At 39.3% G+C, this 11,531-nt stretch overlaps 2 protein-coding genes across 3 annotated transcripts; one reads left to right on the top strand and one right to left on the bottom strand.

The window, feature by feature from the left end:
* The first annotated feature begins 498 nt into the window (after positions 1-498).
* On the top strand, positions 499-2,369 carry chtf8 (CTF8, chromosome transmission fidelity factor 8 homolog). 2 transcript variants are annotated; one of them, XM_084125236.1, is made up of 4 exons: positions 499-581; positions 662-748; positions 830-947; positions 1,505-2,369. In XM_084125236.1, exons 2-4 carry the CDS (start codon positions 726-728, stop codon positions 1,736-1,738), a joined length of 375 nt encoding a protein of 124 aa, XP_083981362.1. In that variant the 5' UTR covers positions 499-581; positions 662-725; the 3' UTR covers positions 1,739-2,369. The 2 variants fall into 2 exon arrangements, with proteins under 2 accessions (XP_083981362.1, XP_083981361.1); XM_084125235.1 differs by having other exon boundaries at positions 511-577.
* Positions 2,352-10,097, bottom strand: has3 (hyaluronan synthase 3). The gene is made up of 5 exons (XM_084125234.1): positions 9,635-10,097; positions 7,773-8,231; positions 5,933-6,562; positions 5,334-5,435; positions 2,352-5,202 (listed from the first exon to the last, which is right to left on the bottom strand). The coding sequence occupies exons 2-5, from the start codon at positions 7,779-7,781 to the stop codon at positions 4,273-4,275; spliced, it is 1,671 nt and encodes a 556-aa protein (XP_083981360.1). The 5' UTR covers positions 7,782-8,231; positions 9,635-10,097; the 3' UTR covers positions 2,352-4,272.
* Positions 10,098-11,531: the final 1,434 nt, after the last annotated feature.

The following is an 11,531-nucleotide window of genomic DNA, read 5'->3' as shown; positions in this document are numbered from 1 at the left end:
TAAGGAATTAAAAAAATTCTGAAGTCGGTGGAAAACAATCTAATATTTGGTGCGCTTGACATATTTTGCTGTATGTAGGTAGGTGATGTTTTCCAAATAGAGTAATCATTTTTAATGTTCTTTAAAAACAAATATTGTAACGATTCATGAACAATCTATGAAAATAATAATAATAATAATTATTTGATTGTCAAAAATACTCTCAATGTTTTACGTTTTTTATTCTGACGTTTTTGATATTATTATTATTATTATTATTATTGTCATCATCATCATCATCATCATCACCATCATCATTATTATTATTCATATTTATTGTTGTTGTTGTTGTTGTTGTATACTTGTTGGTACAATTAATTGTGAGTTCGTTTTTTGCATGAATAAAGGCATGAATAAAATGTATTTAAAAAATACAACTGAAGAAAAAATTCAACTGAAGAAAGTCAGACCTTAGCCAAGAGAGGCTCGATTGCCCTCTAGCGGTTCACACTACAATGGGACTTTTATTTTGAAATGAAATGTCTTCCAACTGGCGGGAAACTTCTGTGTCAGTAGATTATGCACAACTACAGACCTGGCAAGTGAGCGTACTTACATGTGTAGTATATATTTGTACATTCATGACAGTAATTTGTGGATGTAATATTTGACAACGTTTCAGACGAGAAGGTCTACAAAAGACTTGTGTGATTTGTGAATTCTGACACCGAGGAATCAGATAAAGAATGGTTCAAATAGTCATTTCAAGGTTGGTGTGAAATACAAGTTTTTACAGACCATGAATGATCTAAAAGTGCTCGTTGAAAAGGCTTTTCGATGTGTTCTGCAGTAATGCTGCTGAAGGTCCAGCCGAGTGGTTGCTGGTGGAGCTGCAGGGAGAAATGATGTCCAGACAAAATACTGGACTAGCAGGAAATCTGATGGGGGACCTGCACTACACTAAAGAGGTTTGTCTTTCTCTAATAATTGGCCACATTTCAGACCAAAATCAAAAGAAAAAAATAATATAGATACATACATATATTATATGTATGCATAATATATTTATGTATCTATATTATTATTTTCTTTTGATTTTAGTCTGAAATCTGCCCTATTATATATATATATATATATATATATATATATATATATATATATATATATATATATATGTATGAAGAGTTCAGATGCAAAAGCCTCTAAATGCCATCTGAAATTTTCTTTTAGAATGGTCATTTTTATCAAGCTTGTATATTTAAGTTCAGTAATTTCACTTAAATGACAACTAATAGGTAATTTCATTGCCATTTAAGTGAAATTACTGAACTTAAATATACGAGCTTGATAAAAATGACCATTCTAAAAGAAAATTTCAGATGGCATTTAGAGGCTTTTGCATCTGAACTCTTCATATATATATACATATATATATATATATACATATATATATATATATTATACATACAAAATGATAAAACTACTTTTTACCTATGGTAAATTCTTGATTTGTCCACTGTTCAAGGGATTACCAGTCCTTATAGTCGGACATCACATCCTCTATGGAAAACAGGTCAAACTGGAGAAGCCCTTTGCTGTTCTGATGAAACACTCTGGACTTCCTCAGAATACAGAGGAAACTATGGAAACCAACCAAGAGAAACCAACATCTTACACCGTCTCTGCCCTCATCAAAAAGAAGCTTATCTTTAAAACTCGACCCAAACCTATCATCACTAATGTGCCGAAGAAAGTATAACTTATGTCCAGATATCAGAGACTTAACTGATCATCACAATATTCTAGATTTGGAACCATATGTTGTTTGGAATGGTGGATTAGTATCTTAGTGCATTTATTGTTTACATACATTGTTGTATTTTTGTGTGTTTATTGACAATAATGATAAACAAATATAAATATTGCAAGTAATAGGTCTCAAGCGAATTAAAAAAAAGAAAAGAAAAAAAGAATGCTCACTTTTGAATTGAAGTTTATTGTATCAAAACATCAGTTACAAGTGTTTGCAAAAATAATTATGAGGGAAATGTCGAAATTTAAAGAATCCCTTTTTACATACAGGACAATGTACATAATACATAAAACAAATATGTAAAATTCATGTGAGGTTAAAAGACCAGGCAGGTCCACTGTAGAAGTTCAGGTTAGCTGTGACACTCAGACTAAATGGTGCTGTTTCATCAACACATGTGTAATTCTGAGTAGAAGACAAAAGCTGCCAGTGGCAATCTGTAAAACAACTGCATGTTGGTTAAAAACATGTAACCTCTACGATTATGGATTATGAATACTGTAATTTATAAATCCCTAATCTGTACAGTGTTATTAAAATAACATTTTCCATAAAATAAAGTTTCCTAGGAAAATGCAGATACACTGATATGTGTGAGTATCAGAGAATGAGAATTCTTGCATGTTTAAAATATCTTTGAATTTTACTTTACAAAAATATATATTACTTTACAATATACTTGAAATGACTGATATAATCCTAGTTTTCACTGGTTAAGCTTCACCATCTAAAAATGAATGTACTGGTACTGTGTCTGGCAGACAGCAGAGCAAGAACCTTTTTCACTGTATATTGCTTAAACCCAATTTGAAATTATTATTATTTTTTTATACATACATTTTTAAGCCCCGCAATCGGAGGGATTTCTGTTCCTGAAGACGGAGCATATCAAAGATCAAAAGTTTGGCACCCAGTCTACAAAAGAATAGCATAAAATCTTAAAACACACAAATGTGAGCAATGAGATTGCAAGTTTGATTGTAAACAAATGATAAGTTTCATAATTGCATTGTGTTATCAGTCTCATCATCGTAATGTTGCAGCCTTATAGGATGCTGCAGTCCACAGCAGTTCACTGTAAAGACAGTTATTGCACATGTAGTGCACAAGTCAAGTGGGTAAATATTTCATAAACTTAAAGCTCCTCTCTAAACTTGTCCATGCACACATTTGCACACTAGCCTCAGTGTTTATATCTCTGCCAGAGTTTAATGTGTGTTTTGGGCGGGGGGAGCAGAAAAAGTTAGCGTTAGCATTCATGGAGAACTGCTAAATCTGCTAATTGTTGCATTAGGATGTGGCTGAGGCTGGGGAAAAAGCTGGAATGAAAATCCACTGTATACCTTTGCTCCATATAAGGTAATCTTTAAACATCTAAATTTGCATACCATAAATAAGCTACTTCAGTTCATGTGATTCTTATTTATTTTGCTAACCGACCATTTTATTTAAACCAATAGGAACCATAAGTTTATAAGTTACAGAAAAGGTTCTTGTCAGGGTGACCGGATTCCGATACTTATGTATTTTTCATAAATGATCAGGGTATAAAAAATATTGACATATTGATATGTCAATATGACTGTTGTTCCATCTATAATAAAAAATAAAACATGACATTTTTTATTATATACTTCTAGTTCTACCAAAGTTTTTCTTAGGTAAACAGGAGAATAGGGTATGAATAGGAATCCAGGTAAAACTTTGCTCATTTTTCTACCTAAATATGCAGCAACAGAACATTCTAGATGCTAGAGAAAATCCGTTTTGGTTGCCTGACACTATTTATTCACTGGTGCTGGATGTAACTTTAAAAATCTCAAACTGTAAACATGTAGCCTACAGTGTAGTAAATCATTGTGAAGTATCATAAATCTCTCATTTAAATGCTGTTTGCTCTTTCTTCAATGTTCTATCATGTTACACCACAAAAGTATCAGAAGCACCACAATTTCTAATGATGAAATATAGAATTATGCTGGATTGTCAGATTAAAGACAATTCAAATACTGACTGGATTTGGCAAGTAAAACCAGGTTAGTGTGATATGCAGGTTTCTTTAAGTTTTGGCACACACCTCTCTAACCTTGACAGCACACATTCTATATAATTATAAGTTCAAGCACCAATATAACCCTTTAACTTCATATGTCAGCTTAACTACGTTAACTTATCACTCTTACACTAACCTTTGGCTCTACTTTTTGTGCCCGCCTTGGCTGGCGCCTCCTCAATGTGTGCTTTATAATCACGAGAAGCACAATTTCTGATTTTAACTCATGTAAAACATAGCTTTCTCAAAAGCTCTTGATTATGTCCAAAAGCTCTAATGTAGCCATAGCTAACATAGTTAAAATAGCTAACAACCAACAGTCTTGGACCTGCACATGATCCATAACTATAACCAGGATTGCAGCACCAGGTAAAGAAGGGTCCATTTAAAATGAGCCCTGACAGCATGTATTGATCTTTTAGAAAGACTATGCTTCGGCATAGGATAGGTGGTACTGTTCCTCTCTTTTGTTACAGCGCTTGGCCACTATGGCCAGGTAGAGCACCAGAAGTATGAGCCAGTAACAGGCATAGAGGATGGTGCCCGCAATGAGAAGAGCCTTCTCAGTCTCACTGAAGGGTTCTTGCACCTCGCAGTAAATGGTATAAACCACGCCACCGAGCAGTATGGCCGCCCACATGGTCACAGGCACAGCTCCAATAAGGTTTACCACTATCTTTTTCCTGCCTGATGTGCCCCAACCTGCTTTGTTAATAGTCAACAGGGCAAAGATCTTGGCAGGTAGCAAACTTGACATGTAGAGTAGTGAATACAGTGACATGAAGATCATGACAAGGCTGCCCCGCAGGAAGCAGGCATAGGTGGCCTTCACCATGCCCACCAGCTGGACCGTCAGCAAGAAAAGCAAGATGTTCCACAACCGACCTCGGTAGAACAGATGGATGACTGTAGCCACCAGAAAGAAGGGGAAGAACCCAGTGACCACAGATTCATAGGTCATCCAGAGGCTGTGCTTGTGGAACCAAAGCGCATTGTAGAGCCACTCTCGAAAGTAAGACTTGCTCCAGCGGGTCTGCTGGTTGAGCCAGCGCAGGTATTGTGTGGGGGTCTCGGTCTGGCATTGTGAGCGTGCCGTGAACTTGGTTTTGTAGCCGAAGCTGAGGACGCGGTTGGTGAGGTGCCGGTCATCACCGAAGCTGCACTTGCTTCCTAGAAAGGTCTGGTGGTACCAGGGCTCCAGGAACTGTTGGAGGAGAGAGTTGCGGTACATTCCCAGAGGTCCACTGATGCACTGCACACATCCAAAGTAAGACTGGCAGGCCCGCTCTATGTTGAACGCCATCCAATACCGGACACTGCTCAGAAAGGAGATCCAGGAGTCATACTTGTTCAGAATCTGAAAGAGACAATGAAAGAACTCTCCGTGGGTAATCTTTAAAGAAGAAAGGTACTGGAAAACTTGTTTGTTGAAAGAAACATAAAAACGTCTCTCTGCATATTTAAAACTAAAATAGGCACATTTCTCACCTGAACATCTCCTCCCACCCCACCCACTTCTGGATCCTCCTCTAAAACCTTCAGCATCTCAATGGTGCATGCTGGATCAAGTACAGTGTCAGAATCACATACCTGCAAAACCAAGAGATGTATACGATTTAGAAAGCTCCTCTGCAACTTTAACTCACGCAACTCATGCAGCTCTTTTCAGTTATTGAGGCTGATGTTGACAATGACTGTGTGAACAATGCAAGGACTGTTGCAACCATAGACATTGGCTCACAGATGTTTCAAGGTCATCTTGGTTTCTGAAGATATCAATCATATGCCGAAACCATGAAAAGTTGATGACAGCGCACAGGTGTGCTCAGGACTACAGGGGAAGGTAAGTAATAAGTCTGACCTTTGACCTCAATGCTGCATGGATTCATATTACAGTGACATTGAGGGAACTCTGGGGTGATGGCAGACTATGAAGATTGAAGAGTGACAGTATATTGTAGGCTCAATAATATGAAATCCAATGTTTTTCAAAATAGTAATTTGGCCATCCAAGAGCAACAAGTAAGCAAGTCTGGAATGAATGCTGTTTATTGAATTTTTAGGTTGTAAATGGTGTCTAGACTTACTTGTATGTAATCCACAGTCTCTCCCAGTGCTTTGAAGGCTGTATACATCACCTCTCTCTTGCCGCCCCACTCCTGCATGATGCAGGAGTAATGGCAGCTCCGCACCACCCTGGCCACATGTGCAGCTTCCTCTGCATGCAATGAGCCTTTCCCTCCTCCCCCATCCCCGTCGCTGTGGTAATTCCCCTTCCACACCACACAGCCCGTCTGCTCCACTCCCCCCATCACCTCCTGGAAGATGTCCATCATGTAGGAATCCTCCTGCCGATTCCCATCCACCACCAGCACCACTTTAAGCCCGGGAAAAGAAATGCGGCGAATGCTCCGCAGACACTTGCGAAGGTAGTCCGGATCTTCCTGATAGGCCGCGATGCAGAGGGCCACGGTGTGACGCAGGTGCTGAGGTCTGGAGGGGCCACGCATCTGTCGGTGCTCCAGATAGGCGAAGAGGCTCTGCAGGAGGAGGTGGAGGGACAGAAAGGCACCGTACAGGCCAAAAGACAGGTGGTGCTGCTCGGTGTGGATGAACTGGTAGCCTGTCACATAGGCTAGTAGGATAGCAAAAAGCACCACTGCTGCGAATAGGGTGGTGATGAAGATCCGCACCGCAGTGCCAAATCGAGAGGGCATCTGAAGAGGGAGAAAAAGGGATATTATAACTTGGGCTTCATTTTCTTGATATGAGGTACAATTAGAATTTTTTTAAAGGCTTTGTGAGATTACCACATGAACAGAAGGGTCAACCATTTTGAATTTATTCCAAACACATGGCAACAACTGACATTGTGACAATTTTAGAACACTATCAACCTCATGTGAAACTCTCTCTCAGTCACTCTCTTTTTCTCTTTCTCACTTTTTTCTCATTCTCTCAGGTTAATGACTTTAATTAAAGGCTAGGCCGAGTCTGGCAGGTAATCAGAGGCACCCAGACTAAGGAACAATCCCCCCCTTTCATTCATTCACTTGCCTCCTGCTCCCCCTCTCATGAAAGAAAGAGCTGCTTCACTCAGTGCCCTTATATCATAACGGCCAACGCAATGGAGAAGAGTGGCAGAAATAACGCTGACTTCCACTGAAGTGGTTGTTGATTTTTCTATCACAGTAACTGACTGTTCCCACAGTTATTTAGCTGCGCCAGACCAGTACTTAACCGTTTTACATCATATAATTCCAAGAAATACATAACTGTTCCTTTCATATTAGCAATTTTGGTTTCACGTTACATGAAATTAGCAATGTATCTGAAGTGAGAACTGTCATAAAACCTAAATATTGTTTATGAACTATATAATGGGTTTCTCCCTTTCTTGCATTATCCTACACACCTTCTTGTCATGTGAACAAAGACAACATAGACCCTGAGGGTGAGATAGAGACAGCAGGCAGATACTGAGTGTTATGTTTGACCCTAATTAGAGGGAATCTTCCTCCGGAGGCTTGTTAGCTCAAAGGGACGGGTATGAAGAAGGGCCCCATGTCATACTCAACAAGACACCAACCATCACTCAGTCCCCAAACACAGCAAACAAACCCACTACCATATGTGTGATGAAAGGTGTAAAGGTGTTCACATGGCCTTTGATCTCTTGGTAGGATTAAGTCAACTCAAGATGCACATCCAAGAATAGTGGAGATTGAGTCATCACACAAGGTGATCTATAACACATTTAATCTTAAATTAACCATTTAGGACAATAAAACATCACAATGTTAATATCTGCATGCTGCATTGCATTCTACGTAACCCCTGGATGTCAGTATCTAACCTAATGACGGAAGTTGAGTAATATTTCAACTTTCCACCAAATAAAGAGGTCAGAGGTCAATGGTTACTCACTGTTGTCATGATGAGATATTCACAGCCCGGGTGGAGATCAATCCATGAGAGCTTGATAATCTCAGATCCTTAGTTTGCTTTTAATAATTCTATTCCATACTCTTCCCAGTGATTAACAGAGAAGATGCAGGTCTGTTTCTCTTGTGAGTGATGGTAAGGATGATCATGGGTAATCATGCATTCTCAGCCTAGACAGAAGCAGGTGGTCTCACATGAAACAGAAGTGGACAGGATCCAAAAGATCTGTATGAAGTCACAGGTGCATTGCGGGTTGGTGGGGGGTGACCAGCTAAAGCCTCTTGCCCCGTGTATTCTCAGGTGTGAACCAGATAGAATGAGGACTCTGGATGCAAGACAGGACACTGACAAAGGGAGGAGGTGGGAGAGGAATGAAGGGGGGCTGGGAATCACCAGGACCGATGAGGGAGGGCAGCAGGTGAGAGGATGTGAGATGAATGGCTGGAAGGCAGAGCATGATGTGTTTGGGTAAATTAAGATTGTACCAGTGCACTATACTAATATGCATTATAATTATAATGATCAACTGAAGTAATGATCAATCGAGATTCAGATATAAATCACTTTTAAACTTTATAAACCGCATTCTCCACAGTCATGATGTGATTGGTGTCACAGCTATTCAACTTAAAGTCCTGGTTTGTTATAGACTCAATTTCTTTGCATTGTTAATGGGCAAATTTGTCTGGATCTCTTAAGTTTTTTATAAATACATTAAAAATGTAATTCTTTTTGAAAGTAAAAAATGTCTAAGTAGTGTAACTTTATGGAGAATAAAATAGAATAAAATAAAAAAATAAAATGCTAAAATTCTTGGGGGGGGGGGGGGTCTAATCTAAAAATCTTAAATCTTTTTAAAAGTCTTATGTATGATTTTATTTTAAAATATTATAAAAAATTAAAAATATTTGATATAAAATTTATGTTTAAAATGTTATCTGTTTTTTGTGAATTTGTAAATGAAAAAACACAAGGGGGCACCTACTGAGACTTCATCCTTTAACATCCAATATCCAAAAGTCCCAAAAACTTTTTATTTATTTATTTATTTTTATTAAATGCTCACATTCAATTATATAGAACTGATTTAAAAATAGTAAAGTCACTAGGATTATATTCAAAATAGTAACCTTGAATCTTAATCCTGTTAAAGAAACTTAATAAAAAAGCATTAGATTTGTAGAAAAAAAAAAAAACACACACACTGAACTTGCATGTAATATTTAACAAATCTTTTGTCAAGTTCTTCCAGCAGGCTAGAGCCTGCGTTGGGGTGAATCCTATTTTGGTCTCTAGCAAATAGTTCAAACACCTTTGAAACTCTCACTAGACCCTTGTGTTGTCAAAGTATGATGAAATGGAAAGCTAAACAGACGTCATTTTCCTTAATCGAGCCATTCTGAAGCTTTCCTGTTTTATTCCGTCCTGCTGCTGACTTAGTTACTCAGCCTCAGGGCACTAGCAAGGGTGCCAAGAAACCGAGGGCCAATCTTAGTCCACTAGGACTAATATTGTAATTACTAAAAACACACATATGAGGATCTTAAAAAATCTCATATTTTCACAGATTCTCTCAAGCTCTACACATAACCATTTATTTTAAGTTGCTTAGTGCAGTATTATTTAGTGCCTTGCACAAACACAAGCTTACAGTAGCCTATTTGTGCAAAAAACACACCTACCTAACCTAAAATTCCATGCTTTGACTCTCTCTCAATTTTGTGTATTATACACACACACACAACCACACAATGAACATTTGACAGAGCTCTTGTGCAGCATGCTTTCATATTTCATCCACTCCCACACAAAACAAAACTCAAGTTGAATGAAATGTATTTTACCTTCCCAGCCCCGCAGCTGTGACGGTGGTCTCTCTCTCTCTCTCCTCTGGTGGAGTCGGTGTGTGTGCGAGTGTGTGTCTGCCAGGCGTCTGCTCCGCTCCTCTCCACCACAGTGGAGCACAGCACCGTCCTTGTTCAGCCTCCTGCTCACACTACATCTTTATTCCAGCCACACTTAATTCAGGAGATCCCTTATCCAAAAATACAGCACCATCACCCTCCTCCTCCTCTGCTTCCCTTCCTTTCTTTTTGTCTCTCTCCCTCACTCTCCTCCCGGAGAGTCCCGAGGCATGAAGACCTCTGATATCAGCTCTGAACTAAGTTCTCACCTGGCACGAGGAGGACGGGGGTCCGCCGGTGGACCTCATGCCTCTGTTTCAGTGCCTTACTGCAGTGGCATCGTTCTGCAGTGCAGCCGAAAATCCTTCAAGGTCCCTTCTCTGTGCTTTCCCCCTCCTGCTCTGCAGTGCAGCCAGCCTCCAACAAGCCTCTGGACTGTTTGAGCAGGCACACTCTTCTCTTGGTTACACACACACCCTCTCAATGCATCCTTTATTGGGTTATTTATTTATCTATCACCCCTCCCTGCAGCCCTCCTGCTGGCATCCTTCAGGTCCAACACCGGCTGATGAAGAGATCTGCGAGAGAAGGAAGAGAAAGATAGACTGCAGCAGGCTCGGACATAATCAATATCCACGGAATCTCCAAACATTCCTATCGCAGTTGCGTCTTCTTCCGGCCACCCAATGAAAACTTGCTCTGTTTTCGGAAATTCACCAGCCAGGTAAAACACGCTCATGCCCTTTCTCTTTCCGAGACTGCTTCATGGCAGGAAGAGTAATTAGCGTAATGGCTCTTTCATGGCTGAATCGCAGTCGTGAGAAGGTTATTATGGGGTTTGCGGGGAAGGAAGGTGAAAGTGTGACTCTCCACTAGATAACTCCATCGTGGCTGATTTACCCCTTGCTGTGGGAACGTCCTTGGATCTTAACCAGAGAAGCAATTATCAGAGACACCACAAGAGACTTGTGAGGTTCCTTTGCAGAAACGCTGAGACAAAGTTTATGACTTCCAACTGGGCAGCAGGCCACTACACGGCAGTTGTTTTAGCCAACACCTGAATATGGGTTTAAATACATGTGCAATTAACATTATGACTTGTCAAAACATGGATATCAAAATCCATTCACTCTCTCTCTGACTCTTAGAATTAAACAGGCTGTTTATTTTTGCTATTGTGCCTTTAAGACTATATAAGCGTCATACACTGCCCGGCCCAAAAACAAAAAAGTTGCTGTTTGGATTTAAATAGGCAAATGCTTAAGAGTCTATGATTGAATCAATATTGCAGTCATTATGTTATTATGTTACATTATGTGAAAGAATGGTTAGGAGGAGCACGAGGAATCATTTTCACACATGAATTGGTCCAGACAAAGATCTTGACCAAAAATTGATGCACCTCTTGATGGAAATGTTGTGATGTTTCTCCATCAAGAGGTGCATACATTTTTGGTCAAGATCTTGTATTGACAATGCAAGAGTCAAGCACTCTGTAAAGTCTTCTCCAGCACATCCCAAAGACTTTCGATGAATTTAAGGTCTGGACTCAGAGGCACCAATTCATGTGTGAAAATTATTCTTTATGCTCCCTCTTAACTATTATTTCATATTTTAAGCCTGATGGATCTTGATATTGTTATCCCGGATTATGGCCATGATGTGTTTCCCTACATGGTTGTTTAAGAAATGAAAAGCTACACACTTCATCAATTAGGGTTAGAAGAACTGTTGCCAAACATATAACATGCTGGAAATATAATAATCACTGCAATAATGATCCAATCATTGACTCTTAAGCTTTTGCCTATTTAAATCCAAACAGTGACTTTTTTTT

Source organism: Abramis brama (genome assembly GCF_963993115.1).
Source record: "Abramis brama genome assembly, chromosome: 9".
Lineage (NCBI taxonomy): Eukaryota > Metazoa > Chordata > Actinopteri > Cypriniformes > Leuciscidae > Abramis > Abramis brama.
This window is presented reverse-complemented; position numbering and strand designations above follow the sequence as displayed.

Coding starts and splice junctions, on each gene's coding strand:
- chtf8 (XM_084125236.1), top strand. CDS start 726: ATGGTTCAAATAGTCATTTCAAG. Junction 749..829: donor GTTCAAATAGTCATTTCAAG/GTTGGTGTGAAA, acceptor TGTGTTCTGCAG/TAATGCTGCTGAAGGTCCAG. Junction 948..1,504: donor ACCTGCACTACACTAAAGAG/GTTTGTCTTTCT, acceptor CCACTGTTCAAG/GGATTACCAGTCCTTATAGT.
- has3 (XM_084125234.1), bottom strand. Junction 5,436..5,932: donor AGACTGTGGATTACATACAA/GTAAGTCTAGAC, acceptor TTGGTTTTGCAG/GTATGTGATTCTGACACTGT. Junction 5,203..5,333: donor GGGTGGGAGGAGATGTTCAG/GTGAGAAATGTG, acceptor TGTCTCTTTCAG/ATTCTGAACAAGTATGACTC.